Below are 14,893 nucleotides of genomic sequence, written 5' to 3'. Positions count from 1 at the left end.
TGCTTAGCAGCGTTATGGGCACCCTTTCCTCGCGGCATTAACATTTGGCCGTACTGGAAAAAAAAAAAAAAAAAAAAAAAAAAAGGAAGAAATAACATGCAAAAGGGAAGTCTCGAAGAAGCGCTCCATCCGTCCTTCACATTTGTTTTTGTTTTGACACACATTTGTATAAACATGTGAACACGAAAGTGTGTAAACATGCGAAAGTGCAAATGTGCAAAGGCGTAGATACACGAACATACACGTCTGCCACACATATGTCCTCATTCGCGCATCGTTGTTACTGAAACGGATTTGCCTTCCCATTTGGAAACCCCCTTTTGTATCACAAAATGGACAAAAAAAAACGCAGCGGAACATCCTCCACATTCACGGAAGTTCCAAGCTTCAGCAAATCCTACCTGGACCTGAGCAATTACAGCAAAGATAATTACCACAAGCAAAATTCCATTAACAACACAAATGAGGTCTTTGAGTTCTTTACTAGCATAACCAACAACCAGAAGGACATAAGCAAAAAGTATGAGCAGTTATTTTCCTTAATTAAAAAGTTTGGGAAGGAAATTAAATACCTACTAGCCAAAAATGACGAGTACAGTGGTATCCTTATTGACACCAAGGAATGCGTGAAAAGGATAAAGGCCAAACTTAGTGGCGATTCGTGCGAGGAGTTTGAGAGTATAGGTAAAGTGGAGCACAGGTGACAGTCACTTATAAGTGATACAGAGGAGCACAACAAATTAGGAATAACTAACAGCAGATACGCTGCGAAGAAAGAGTCACACGAAGGAGAGAAGTCGAAGCCCAAACCTATGCAACGTAGTAGCGTGGAAATCTTGGCCCAATGCTACTCACACCGTAGAAACGGCCGTGCACTCGTTTAAAACAAGCGGCTCTTCATAGAATAGGCATCTTCACTAGGCAACAAAAAGTTGAACAATCGCTAAGTACCGCGTTTTCGAATATACCTGTGTGTGCAAAGATTTTTTTTTTTTTTGGTGTACTGCCCACACAAACAGCCCAAATGGCGGTCCCCCGTTTCTACCCTGTTTTTCAGAGGAGGAACTGCTGAAAGACAAAAACAACATTGATGTCATAAGCAAAATATTGACCTACCTCTGGGAAGAAATAGGATACTACAACAAAAACTCAAGTGAGTGGAATAAAAAAATTGAGGAATTAAAAAAGTACATCGGAAGCAAAGATGAATTCATAAAACTAGAAAGGAAACTAACCCTAACAAGTGAAGAACTGAAAAAGGAAATGATCGATAATATGAGTTCTCTTAAGGAACAACAAGATTTGAAAATTAAAATTAAGGAAGAGAGAAATATTTACAGAAAGGATATCCAAAATGTGCACGAGAAAATTCTGTATGTCATTTTAAAATTTCTGTTACGAGATAAAAGGTGTAAAACTCAGAAATATTTTTTTCATTTCTGGTTGAATACAACTAGAAGGAAGAAAGAAGCGACGAAGCAAATGATATCACACCTTGGGAAAAAGGTGCAGTGTCTATTATTCTTTTGCTTCAGAAAGTTAAAGAGCAATTCGTTCGAAGGGCATTTAATTGATAAGGTTATGGGCCTGGTTGATTTCCCGCTTCATGGGAACGGTGGCCACGGCAGCTCGCAAAGGGGAGTCCCGAGTAAAGCAGGGCGCGATTACGATTATAACGGCAATACCAATGAGGGCGGCAATCAATACAGCAGCCGTAATCAGTACAGCAGCGGCAATCACGAAAACAGTCGAAATACCTTGTCTAGCATACCGCAGGAGAGAAACAAAAGCAGCGTATTCTCCAACCTAGTGAACAGCGACAAAATCCGAGAAGGGGATAACATGTCTCCCATTACTTATGACCACCTTAATAGTGTATCGCGGAAGCGAAGCGAATCGATGCTTTTTTACAAGAAGGAAAATAGCTCTGTAACGCAAAAAAGTGATGTAGCGACAAATTTGTATGACCAGTCTGGGGATTTCTTATCCGGGAAGAGGGGCACCCAGCGGATAGGAAACGATAGCGAGGATGGCGACAGGGATGGCGGCAACGACGCCCGCAGGGACAGTCGCATCGGCTCGAATGGCTTATACGAAAAGAACGGCTCATATGAAAAGAATGCCTCATACGACAGGAACACCGCTCACGATAGGAACTCCGCTTACCAGAAGAACAGTCTGTGCGTGCCAAACCATGAGGTGCAGGAATACCCCAGCAGGGAGTCGAACCACCACGCTGAAAAGATGTATGATAATTTAGCCCGCCAAATGAATGATAAGGCGGACAAGAAAAGCGTAGAAATGATACATCAAACAATAAAAAAATTGAATAATAAAATTAATGACATCAGGGATACATTGGACAAGAAAAACAAAATAATGACCAATGACGACATGCACAAAAATGTCCCATATGATAAGTCTTCTCAAAATTATAAAAACCACTCAAATAGAAAGCACTCTGATCTGGATTGTAACGTGTCTTTAGCCAACAGTTCGTTAAACTTTCCGTCCGAAAGAACGTTAAGTGAATATTTAATAAATAAGAACAAGTCCAGAAATACAAACACTGATGAGTTGAACCGGGGAAAGGGATTGAGGAAGCAAAGTGAACACTTCCAAAAAATGAGTGAATATAATAACTGCGAAAAGAAATATGATAATCATGCACACAAGAAGAGCTATGAAAATATGGAAAAGTGGAACCTAAATAACGATAAATATTCCAACAGTAATTCTATGGATATGACAAGTGTTGACGATAGTTACCTTTACCAGAGGTACTCCAAAAGCACCGCTCGCAGTGGTTCTCATCTGAAGAGTGATGCCAGCGGTCTCGGTGGTGGTCACGGTAGCAACATAGGAAGCGGCATCGGAGGAGGCCAATACAGCGCCGCGTGCAGCAACAAGGGGGAAAACAAGCGTGGCGGCAGGGGGAACTCAACAGTTGAAGCCAGACTCGAGTCCAGACGAGACTCCAAGCATGATTCCAAACGTGACGACAAAAACGACGGCAGAGAGGCGAAGGGTACGCACAGTACGCACCGCGCGATGAGCAACAGACGGGACTTTATCGAAAATAGCAATGCGAGCTCTTCCCCGTCGGACATTAAGCTTATTCTCAGGACTGGGGGAGGCTTTCGAAAACTAAGTGAGCAATGTCAAAAAAATTATATAGAAAAATTGAACTACCTGAATGATAACAATTTGTTGGGTTACGAAACGAACCTGAACATAAAAATAAAAGGACACCCATTTATACATAATGTGCCCAACGGCCAACAAAAGGAGCATAAAAAGGAAAAAAGACACAGATCGCTTTCTAAGTTTTATAATATGCATTAAAAAAATGAGCTTTTTACAATCACTGCAGATCACTTCAAAGAATGATACGTGAGGAGATACAAATGTATTTTTCCCTCCCCAGGTAGGAGGACAACATTCCAGTCCTTTATCGCCATTCTTCACATTTTAAAAATATTCCACTTTTTTTTTTTTTTGTGTGTATATGCTTTTCTTTTCTTTTTTTTTTTTAATAATTCATTCATTACAGTCTGCATTCCAGAAAACACCACGCGTGTTTATATTAACTTCAAAGTTTCAAAGAAATTTTGTTCATTTTTATATATCCGCTGTTAACTCTGTTTCTATATATATATATATTTTTACTATACTGAATACATACCTATTGTGCATATCGATATGCACATCTTCCCTTTTTGCATAGTTAGCTATTTGCCGCTTTTTTTTTTTTTTTGCTTGAACTCGTCATAAAAAATGCGTAAAAAAATTCACACGCTGTCAGAGTGAAAGCGGTACGACTTTGGTCAACAGGGGAACACCTCTCCGTGACGTTGCTCAAACGTAGGTGTATGTATGTATTATATATATACTTGCCTTTATGTAGGGTGGGCTCTTGTTGTACGCGATCGGAAGTGGTGTTTCTTTTCCCGCAGCGTGCGCTGGGTGCTACTAGGTAAAGATAAATACCGACAAAATTAAGCAAGCATCCAACTGCTGAGCAGCCCCCAATGTTAATGGGTCCAGTTAGTGCGCGCCACTCGCATCACGGTTTAAAATACAGATTTTGTAGCTTTCGATAGGCAGAGCTGCCTACATAAGTGTACATATAGGAACACATGTTTGTGTAAGCTTACCCACTTGGGATGCCCCAATCAAATGACCATGCAACATTTTTCCAACCCCGTTCGAGTAGAATGAACATAGAAAAAAAAAAAAAAAAAAACGGATATATAGATAGTAAACGTAGCATTGCACCCTCTCAGTCCAGTTGCCACCTTCTGTGAGCAAACTTGCTAAAATGAGAAATGAAAGCAAGCACACGGAAAAAACAAATTTCGAAAATGGAAAAATATATGTAATATATGACAAGATTTATGATACACATAGGAAGGAAAACAAGCGTAGGAATTATTACTGCAAAATTGTGAGGTTCCCCAACCCTCAAGTGTTAATAATCAGGGCGTTAAGTGAAGTGTATAATTTGAAAGACAGAGTGGAGTACCTCCCTCGTAGTTACCCCTTCGGCGTACTAAACACACATTGTTATTTCAATGGGAAAAAAAGGAGCGTATACGAGACGCTGCTCCTTATGCATGCCCTGAAAAGCAAAAGGGAGTCAGCAAAGAGCGTGCGTGGCGAATCGCGCGTGAACCCCCGAAACGAAGAAAAAAATTACAAAGGCAACAACGACACCACAACATTGACCAAGGAAGGAAGCGCCAGGAAACCTGAAGACCTCTACTTATTTCACATTTTGAACGAAGTCCACCAAGTGTATGAATATTTTTTTTATGTGTATGGAACATGCTACCAAAAGTACACTCGCCAATTTTTCGTAAACATAAATCTAAAGTACAATTTGGTCAGAGGGTTTATAAAATTACAATACGTGAATGACCACATGTCAAGGAAGTACAAAAATGTATCCCTCGACAGTATGTTGAATAGGCTGATTAAGCTGCTGAATTTATTATCACAGCTTGGGAAGAATTACGAGCGAGTTGAATGCATCGTCTTGTATGTGTATTTCTACACCTTTTTATGTGTACCGATTTGTTTCTACCCATGGGGTTACCCCAATTTCGATCGATTAAGCAGGAAAATACTCAACGACGGAAACGTTAATATGATTATTAACCATGTGCACGCCAATAAAAAGAGCTTATTTTCCCTCCTCCTACATACGACAGAAGAACCAACTGGCTATTTCGAAACTTACGATTTCAACATAGCGATATTGGCGAACGAAGTTGACGGGGGCAGCGACAATTTGCACCCACGCATCGATGACCAAAATTATCCGTGTTACCTCGGCCATAATACTAGCCTGTTCGAAAAGAAGGAAGGGTACATCAACTTGAGTGAATATCGCCTGCTCAAAGACATAGGCTATAATTCGCTGGGACAGCTGTACAAGCCGTACTTCTATCATTTGAAAGTGTTGAGACGAACATTTTTGTTTCACACCAAAATGGAAATCATAATGTTTTTTTTACGCCTGTTGGCCGAACAGGTGATCGAAATGGATCGCCACTACAGAGGGTGTGTGAAGGGGGGGGAGTAGAAGTCGGCCAACAGGGGTTTCACGGCAGATGAAGCACCACCTGTAGCAGCAGCCGCAGGATTCTATGTAAACTTATTACCCCCCACACATACACAAATTTGGACCAAAGCGAGAGCTCCTTTTTACGCCGCATCGGTCGAGCGCGCACCAAATCGGCCGCTTCTGTTGCACAAACTTTATTTGCTCACTCGAATGTTACTTGTACTGTGTGTTCATTTTCCCCCTACCCCGTGCTGTGCACCACGTTTTTTCCTGTGCGCGCCGCTAAAAGGAGAACAGAATATCCCGGATGTATTCGCGGTTCTCCCTGTCGCTCAGTGTCTCGAAATATTTTGTATTCAGGGGGCGCACATTATAACCAAACAGTTGCAAATGTCCAATGACGATTTTGGAATCTCCGAGTTGTGTGATTATTTCGTTTCTCGTGGTATCCTGCGTGAGCATGATAACTTGTCTTTTGTCTCCCCTTATTAAAATGTCCAATACATAAGGGCCATAAATGTCAACAGAAACGTCGTGGTCAATGTCGAACTCATCGAGGATTTGCGAAACGGACGATAGAATTTTGGAGAAGGAAAACATATTTTCCTTTCTTTTTAAAAAGAAAATTTTCAAACATTCCAAGACGCAAAATTTGGGTAAGTCATACTCCATCCATTTGAACTGGATCATATGAGACAACCAGAGCAGGCAAACTTGATTTTTCTTTTTTTCCCAATAAGTACTTTTTCCAATTTTTCTCCAAACGAATGTGAATAAGTACGTATTGACATGATACATATTCGATAGAACTAATGCGTAGGAAGTATTAATTGCTGTTTCTTCGTCGATCTCTTCAATGTAATCTTCCAGATAGTTTACAACTGCTGTGATGCACTGATCGATTGCCTTGTGGGGAAAGTGGAAAAAGGCCAAAGACTCCATTAAAATGGACACCTCCTTTAGGGATAAGGAGCACTCCTTTCTGTTAATATAATGCTGGTGAAAATATGGCTCAAACTTTTCTGCCCCTAAAATTATACACCTTTGGAACAATAAGTTCATCCTTTTGAATGAGTTTAAAATGAGAAAAATATCCTTGTACGAAAATTTTTCAAAATTGTTCTCCATCAGCTTGGACAGGTGGAAAAAAAATCGATCATGTTCTAGTGCAAAAATTCGATGCTTGGAAAACGCATCAGCTATCATACTGAAATTGGTAGGTGTCAGATACTGCGTATAGTAATAAACAACTTTCTCGCTCATTTTAAAAAAGACGGGATTGTACACATAAACGTGTTTGTAAATATCTATGCTTTGGAGGAACAGGTCTAGGTTTAGGAAAATTGGGCAGCAGTAGACGGGTCTCTCTTTTGAGGGGGGGGTTCCCCAACGAGGGGATTCACTGGGGGGCATGCATCCCAAACCATCAGCTAAGCTCGTACCTACTACACTATGTTGTGCGCAGCCCTCCTTATTGTCCTGAAGTGGGGTACCTCCCTGATGTGGTGCGTTTCCTGTTAACTGTACTCCCTCTTCAAATGCCCTCCCCCGGGGGGCGGTTAAAAAGTTCTTTTTCGAAAAATAGTTTTCACTCAAGTTGAGAGATGAAAATATTTCGTCACTCGACAAGGGATAGTTCACATCATACTTATAATTCATGTAGACATAACTTCCTAGCTGTTCATGCACAATTTCCCTCTTTAATTGGATAAAATTATTTAACATGACGGTGTTTATCAGCCTGTTATATATGTCTAGGTTGTAGTACCCAGCCCAAATATACGTGTTAAAGCATTGAAGTAGTAATTGGATAACCGAATGGATTTGCACGATCTTTTGATTACCATTTTCGAACTGTTCTTTAATATACGTGTCGAAATTTTTTAGCGGATTCATAAACGAATTGAAAAGGAGGAAGTGCTTGTAATTTAACTCCTTCAGGGATATCAAAATGTGGCAAATGGACACTACATCAAAGTGCTTTCTATTTTTGTATATATCATCAATGAGCAAGCTAAATCGCTCATCTCGAACTATAATTTCTTCCACTTTTCTGTTTTTCTCAAAAAAATTTTCACTTTCTAGTAACTCCTTGTTTTTTAGGACGTCGAAAATGTGTTGATATCTTTCTATTAAATTTTTTTCAATTTTGTCAAATCCGGACAGATCCTTACTTTTGCACAGATCGGAGTTCCTCCTGCTGAGTAGACGTTCGTCTGATGTACTTGGGAGGCCATCTTCTCGCTTGTGTGACGCGTGTTCTAAGTGGCTTCCTCTCGTCACTAGCCCTGCTCCTTGTTCCCCTCCTTCTGCTGCCCTTACAAATCTGTTTATATACCCTCTAAACGGTATACTAACATCACTTTCGCCTTCGCTTTTCCTTTTCTTCCTCTCCTCAGTAACAAAACCAGCTAACATCCGTATTGCCGTTATCAAGTTCTGTAAGAATAAAGCTCCCCTGTGTGTTATAAGTATGGACAGAATGTCTTCGTACGTCTGGCACTTTAAGATGCTCTTATCCATCTGCATGCATATTTCGTTTACATAGATCATTGAGTTCGTTTCGTCTAAAATTTTTTCAATTGAGTTCATCTCAGCGGGGCCCTCATTTGAGACTTTAAACTCGGTTAGCGATTCTGCGGATTGACTGCACTGCGCAGTTGAGATGATTCTACTTCCCCTACTGGGACATATGCCAACATGGAATGACGGGTCATTTTTACATTTTCCCCTGCTCCGATATCCTACCACCTTCACACTCTGGTGAATTTGCCTTGTTCTTTGATCTGTTCCATGTGCACTGAGGACACTTCTCCTTTTTATGACATATGTGAGGCCCCTTTTTTGCCCCTGTGTGACGAAGTCTTTTCTCCTCCTATGTTGGATCAACTGAAGTAATAATTCTTTTAACATTTAAAGCTACTTTTATTTTTCAAAGAAGATCTCTCTGGCATGGCTAAGCAGGTTACACATGTGTTCCGCTGCGTGGGTGTCAGCGTTAATGCCAGTGCAGACCTGCATACATTCGTGTATGTGACCCCATGTACACGTGACACACTGCCCGAATAACTTCCAAATGTTCTTCCCCCTTTTTGTTCACGCAAAAGTAGCTTTCCTGTGTTTTACAGTTATGCCGGAGGCCTTTCCAAATACTTGTGCATGGGGAAAAATGGGGAGCCTCCTGATGTTGGCGCTTTCTTTCTTTTTTTTTTTTTTTTTTTTTTTTTTTTGCGTACGATTTTGGTGATAGTGTGAAAAAAGAACCTATACTGCTACGAACTCTCGAGGAATAATGAAATTTTTTTTTTCTTTTTTCTCCTGCCCCATTTGTGCCAAGGAAAAGTGAGGCATGTCCTTAAAAATGTTTTAATGAAAGATGTTGTTTTATCTTGGAGAGCAAGCAAACTAATCCGTTCTACCCTTCGCGCGGTGCACATAAGTGCAGGAGGCTCTCCTGCGTGTGTGCGTGGCGTGGAAGAGTCGTTACGCGGGCGGTCGTCGAACGACGGGCAGAAATTAGCGCGCGAGTGGTAAGCTGGCTTTTGTAGCGCACATTTTGGGCGGCCGTTTTTATATTCCTAGTTTGACCCTACAGCTGTTCTTTTTTCAAGTGAACCAGGGAAACACGGCGAGAACCCCCACATTAACGCACTGCTTCCGTACAGCGCAGCTATATGCAACCCTGCTCAAAGCGTTTTGCGGATGCAGCGTTGGTACGAATATTTCTATATGAATTGCTTAGTGGGCAGTAGCGAGGGGGGGATCCACGAATTGGACTCGTGGATGCACACGTAAACTCCAGTAGGCATAGTTATGTACACTGTCACTGCTGCGGTTGCCGCAGTCGCTCTTGCGCGCTGATGTTACTAGTGTGCAAAGAACAGTGATAATGGCTTCGTTCCAACCCCGAGTATCGCTGAGCTTCGTCGCACGATATTTCCGTGCCTTCTCGCCCATCGAGGGGAAACGATACATCACATGCCACTCCTTGCGAAATCAAGGGAGCTTAAAAAGTGTGGATGACGAAGCTTTCAATTTGCTTGCATCGCATTACAAAAATGGGAACTGTCTAAACTTATCCGTAAGTAACAATATCATGCCAAAATATTTACGGGAATATTTTTCACTGGACTTGAATAAAAACCTTTCCTTTGATGTGAACCATTTAAAAATGATTGAAGACAGGGCATTAAGTTTGTTCCACTTGGAGCCAAAATATTGGGGATGTACATTCGGCCTAAACAGCACTGCTGATTACCCCCCCGGAGAACTGGATGATCCCTTCCTTATCACGTTATTTCAAAGTCTTACTAATTACAAAAGTAGAGTAATGAACATAAATTTTGCCCTATCAGAAGAAAGGGAAAAAAGTAACCCTCTTATAGAAAACTACTACGACTGCATGAATGTAAAAATTAACGACAAAATCGATTATGAGGAAATACGTAAAATATATGACGCGTTTAACCCCCATTTGGTATACGTGGACGAAACGAACAACCCTCACAATTTTAATTATGATTTTTTTAGGACCTTGAAAGACATAAACAAATGTGTAGTCGTTACAAATATTAGCAATAAGGGTAGTTTAATTTCGCAGGATTTTATTCCCTCTCCTTTTAACCATTCCGATGTTGTGTATACGTATTTTAACGAAAACATGAGGGCACATAATTGTAATGTTATTTTTTACAAAAGGGGGTTAAAGCAGGTGGACACGAAGGGGAAATTAATTCATTATGAGTATGAAAAAAAACTGAAAAATCATTTCCTGCCCATTCGGGTAAATAACACAATTTTTTCCTTTCTGACGTCGTTCAGAATGATGAAAAATTGCGAATTTAAGGAGTACGTAATTCAGTCCAGAGAAAACACACGTGCACTTTTGTCTCACTTGAATAAAGATTTGTTTAACATACAATATGCACAAAATAGTAACTTCCTAAATTTAAATTGTACAAATTACCATTGTAATGTGTATGAATTTCACGAATTTTGCAAAGAATTAAACATTTTTTTTGACATTCTTAATCCGTTTAAGTATACCCAGAAATCTTTTAATGTTGGAACAAATTTTTTGACGAGCATGGGTCTCCTGGAGAATGACATGAAGACTGTAGCGGAGTTGTTAAACCGCACGCTTTCTCTATATGTTTGTGCAAAGCGGCAAAATAATTGCGCCAGCAACGAATTTGTGCAATTTTTAAAACACACTTTTGTTAAGTCTCCCAATATGTTGTCCCTTTCGAACGACATTTTTTGTTTCATATCTTCTTTCCCCGATGTACACATTTGACTGGTTTGCTCACCTATTGCGTGGTTTTTTTTTTTTTTTGTAACTTATTTTTGCAAATGTGATTTGCAGCACGGGTTATTTCGAACCATTCGTAGGGTGCCTCCTGTTTACTTCTGTGTAATAAGAATGGGTAAGAGTTGCATAGGAATGTTACATACAGCCACGTGCGGCGTGTGTGCGAAGTGCACTCCAGACCATTCCAATACTTATTCGTTGTTTTCCTCATTTCGCCATTTTTCACAAAAAAAAAAAAAAAAAAAAAAAGAAAATTAAAGTCAAAACGAAAATAGATGTCAAAATGAAAAATAAATCCTCAAGGTGGACATAGAACTTACCTAGTGGACAAAAATGAAACACCTAAACGGGTGCCCATATGACGGGACCCGGAAAAATAAATGACACCAGACGTGGACAGAAAAAATAATCCGCCTTAATCATGTGGCATACGCTCTGAAATGTACTTGAGTCATTTCTAAAACTTTTTCATATGACAAAATGGGGTGGTGCAACGTTCGTTCCATTGTATGTCTTCGTCACTAAAAAGGTGTGCACTCGAACGAAAACGAGCTTTCAGATACGAGTGCGCAAAGAAATACACACAAATATGTGAACTCATTCACAGGTGAGCACACGCCTGGGCTGTTCTCCGCGCATACTGAATGGTATCGAGGTGAAGACCCAAATTTTGAGCGTCGATCCATTTGGTAAAGCTGGCCAAGAGGCAAAAACATGCACTGGTGATGATTCATTAAAGAAGAAAGGAGGAACGGTTGCGTGACGACAAGAGGTACCCACACAAATAGCACCTACGCAAGCAGCCGTGAAGAAACACGTCTCGCTTAAAAGAATTCGAAAGAGACAAAACTAAAAAGGCAACTCTTTTGTTACTTGAAAAAAATAAAAAAATAACATTTTCGTTGACATGCGAATGGTATTCACTACAAATTTAAAAGAACATGCTTCTGAGTCCCCTTTCTAGTAGAATCATCTTTTAGCCTCCAACAAACAAAAAAAAAAAAAAAAAAAAAATATGCAAAGCCAGAGAAGCTGGTAAATGTGTGCCAAATGAATTATTAAAAATGAAGGGAATGTTTGAGTAACGTGTCAGAGCAAAAGTTCTGCCTCCTTTTTTTCTCTCCACTCGATTGCCTTTTGTCTAGCTAGTTGAACCGACTTATACTCTGAAGGGAAAAGGCGGGGGAGGATCGCACGTGTGCGTATAGACATGTGCGAAGGAGTGGGAGCGCATAGCCGCTTGGAGCGCACACGAGGTGAATCCAAATCTGCTGGAAGCGCGCATCGTTACGCTTAAGAATGAAGCAGAGGTGAAGGAGCGAAGAAGCCTTAAACGGGATACATTCATACAGATACGCACACACATATGTACACGCATATGTGTACAGTTCGTCACTCTGTGCAGTTGGCATCCTTGCTGCTTGCACCTCCAGCTGTGTGCCTGTAGCTATGCTCATCTGTCCTCGCCGTCCCTCCTTCTTTACCATTGACTGAAAATCCCTTTGTCTGAATCTTTCCGTTTTCCTTCCAGTTCGCCCTCCAGAGTTTCCTGGACTTGTCATAATAAACCCCCTTCCGGGCTTCAAATGATGCAACAACCCCGTCTATCTCGAGGTCGTAGTACCCTGTTCTCTTTTTCGGTTTGTGGTTTACGGGAGTATTTAAACTTTTCACTGTTTGATTTTCTTTCCTCTTTGCGGACATGTCTTTGACCTTCTTCGACGTATCCTTCGGTGAAGATGAAGCCACATTGGGGCAGGCTGCACCACTTGGTGTGGCAATCACGCTTGGTGAAAGCACCCCATTTGGTGGTCCCCCCCCGTTTGGCGTGACCGCTCCATTTTTTGCTTCCTCCAAATCGCACAAATCAAAGATGTAGGTGGGTATCTCCATCGCCTGGATGATATACGACTTATGTTTCTGATTTTCCAAAATGTCCAAGGAATTTAAAAACTTCTTAATGTCCATAGACTTGTTAAAGTTTTTCCTATACCACGGTTGGATAAATTCATTCATATTAACACAAATGTCTGGGCTCTTTTCAAATGAACAGGAGCATGGGTAATTATTTAGGCACTCCTGTGTAAATATGAATGGCTTGTAATTAGGCTCGTGTACCTTCCTTAGTTCGTCTAGCTCGTCTATAATCATTTTTAGCATAAAAAAATCCAAGTGCTTAACAGTTTCGATATTTAAAGACCGAAATATCAGGATGTATATTTTTAACTCTTCAATACATATGGTCATAATTTTTTTCCAATGAAAAAAAAAGTTCGCTTCGTACTCTCCCCAGATGGGTATCTTTTTCCTTATTTCTAGTAACAAATCGTAGCAATTAATTTGGTGATGTAAAAACAATTCCATGTGTACCTTTTTTCTCGTCAGGATGTTCAATTCTATATATTTTATTAACTCCTTTTTGTAGTTTTCTATAACATTGGTTGTGGATTTCTTATCTTTTTTTTCTTCTCCTACTATATGCTTTCCATTTCCGTAGTCGTCTTGCTCCTTGATTTTTTTCACTGTATTTTTTTCTTGTTCATCTTCTTTTATGCTTCCCCATTGTATAGGATCGCAGGGTTGGATTTCCTCACTTCTGCTTCGGCATACATTCTGCTGTCTATCTCCTCCTCCTTTGGGCAGCCCTTTACAGTAAGCATTCTCCCTTGCAGTTTGCAAATGACCATTATGGAGAAAGGAGTTCTTTCCTATGCCCTGCCTGTCAACAACTTCCTCTCTCTCCTTTTCATTATCTTCGTCAGAAGGTTTCGATTTATTCTTCACATAATGGTTCAGAGTAGATTCATTGCAAAATGGGTAACTAAAATCGGTGGTCGCATTTGTGGTGGCATTAGTTGTCGCATTTGTAGCAGTCACCCCGTGGCCATTTGGTATCCTACTGGCTCTATCAACGTCATACACATTCTCTGTCACAGGGGTCTTAAGTTTGTAATGTTTGTCGTGCTCCACCTTTTCAACATTAATTATTTTGTTACCATGGGTCTCCTTCAAATTTTCGCTATCATCAAGTGTCATTGTATCCCACAGATGATGTGTATTAATTGTTTGCTCATCTAGTATTATTGACGTTTCATATTGTATATCATCGCTTACTCCATTTCTGCAATGAATCATGTAACTGTTTTCATTCTCATAAAAATTTGATTTGTCTCCTTTGTATTTATGGACCGAGTTAGTTTTTCTGCACTTTTTTTTATGCGTATGTCCAAGGTCCTGTGTGTCTCCCCCAGCCTCATCCACGCACTTGCTAACTTCGTTATCGGTGATGGGGTTGCCTCCGTTGCTAGCTGTACTTTGGTTGCCATTTTGGCTTCCACTTTGACTGCCACTCCTGGTGCAACCAAAGGTGTCATTCGTATGCCCCCCTTTCTGTTTGTCCCAACCTCCAGTGTTACACACCGTACTTTCATTGTTCTGCAATAATGAATCCCCACTTGACATGTTACAACCTTGGCTAATTTGTCCCTCGTGCAATAGGTTTCATATATGATAGACCTTTATGGCGGTCTAACCCCTTCGTTTTTTGTTTTTTTTTTTTTGGGAAGATCTGTCTTTTGTTCCCCCTCCGCTTTATACAACTGGTTGGGACTTATAGATCAAATTTGTTTTATTAAATCGAACCCCGTTTTTTTTTTTTTTTTTTTTTTTTCTGTTCTGTTTACACCTAGTACACAGCAATCCATACATATATTGTATTATTCAACCTAACAGTTACAAATGATGTCTGCCTTCGTCAATATGCGTGCATACCCCTGCTTATGCATGTGAATGTATGTTTATATGCACTTGATGACGTAGATGGGAAACTGGGAGGAAGTGTTCCCTTTTTTGTTTTTGTCAATTCGGAAGGTCCCAAATGTATTGTGGTATGGATTTCCTTGACGACGTGCTGGTGATTAAAAAAAGGCATCATGGCACAAGCGTGAAGACGCGTATGCGTACAATTATGCGGCTGTATCTACGCGGACACGCATCAGTGCAACCATTCAACC

General features: G+C 40.4%; 5 protein-coding genes across 5 annotated transcripts; 3 read left to right on the top strand and 2 right to left on the bottom strand.

Moving 5' to 3' along the window:
* Positions 1-332: 332 nt before the first annotated feature.
* On the top strand, positions 333-3,345 carry AK88_01875 (uncharacterized protein; the record flags this gene model as incomplete). Its single annotated transcript, XM_012479510.1, has 2 exons — positions 333-684; positions 1,058-3,345. The coding sequence occupies 2 exons, from the start codon at positions 333-335 to the stop codon at positions 3,343-3,345; spliced, it is 2,640 nt and encodes an 879-aa protein (XP_012334933.1).
* A 976-nt stretch (positions 3,346-4,321) lies between these two features.
* AK88_01874 (uncharacterized protein) lies at positions 4,322-5,587 on the top strand (the record flags this gene model as incomplete). Its single annotated transcript, XM_012479509.1, has 1 exon — positions 4,322-5,587. The coding sequence occupies one exon, from the start codon at positions 4,322-4,324 to the stop codon at positions 5,585-5,587; it is 1,266 nt and encodes a 421-aa protein (XP_012334932.1).
* A 264-nt stretch (positions 5,588-5,851) lies between these two features.
* AK88_01873 (uncharacterized protein) lies at positions 5,852-8,482 on the bottom strand (the record flags this gene model as incomplete). Its single annotated transcript, XM_012479508.1, has 1 exon — positions 5,852-8,482. One exon carries the CDS (start codon positions 8,480-8,482, stop codon positions 5,852-5,854), a length of 2,631 nt encoding a protein of 876 aa, XP_012334931.1.
* Positions 8,483-9,458: 976 nt separating this feature from the next.
* On the top strand, positions 9,459-10,865 carry AK88_01872 (uncharacterized protein; the record flags this gene model as incomplete). The annotated part of the gene is made up of 1 exon (XM_012479507.1): positions 9,459-10,865. One exon carries the CDS (start codon positions 9,459-9,461, stop codon positions 10,863-10,865), a length of 1,407 nt encoding a protein of 468 aa, XP_012334930.1.
* A 1,407-nt stretch (positions 10,866-12,272) lies between these two features.
* Positions 12,273-14,342, bottom strand: AK88_01871 (uncharacterized protein; the record flags this gene model as incomplete). The annotated part of the gene is made up of 1 exon (XM_012479506.1): positions 12,273-14,342. One exon carries the CDS (start codon positions 14,340-14,342, stop codon positions 12,273-12,275), a length of 2,070 nt encoding a protein of 689 aa, XP_012334929.1.
* Between the last annotated feature and the right edge of the window lie 551 nt (positions 14,343-14,893).

The sequence above is a fragment of the Plasmodium fragile genome (assembly GCF_000956335.1).
Source record: "Plasmodium fragile strain nilgiri unplaced genomic scaffold supercont1.17, whole genome shotgun sequence".
Classification (NCBI taxonomy): Eukaryota; Apicomplexa; class Aconoidasida; order Haemosporida; family Plasmodiidae; genus Plasmodium; species Plasmodium fragile.
This window is presented reverse-complemented; position numbering and strand designations above follow the sequence as displayed.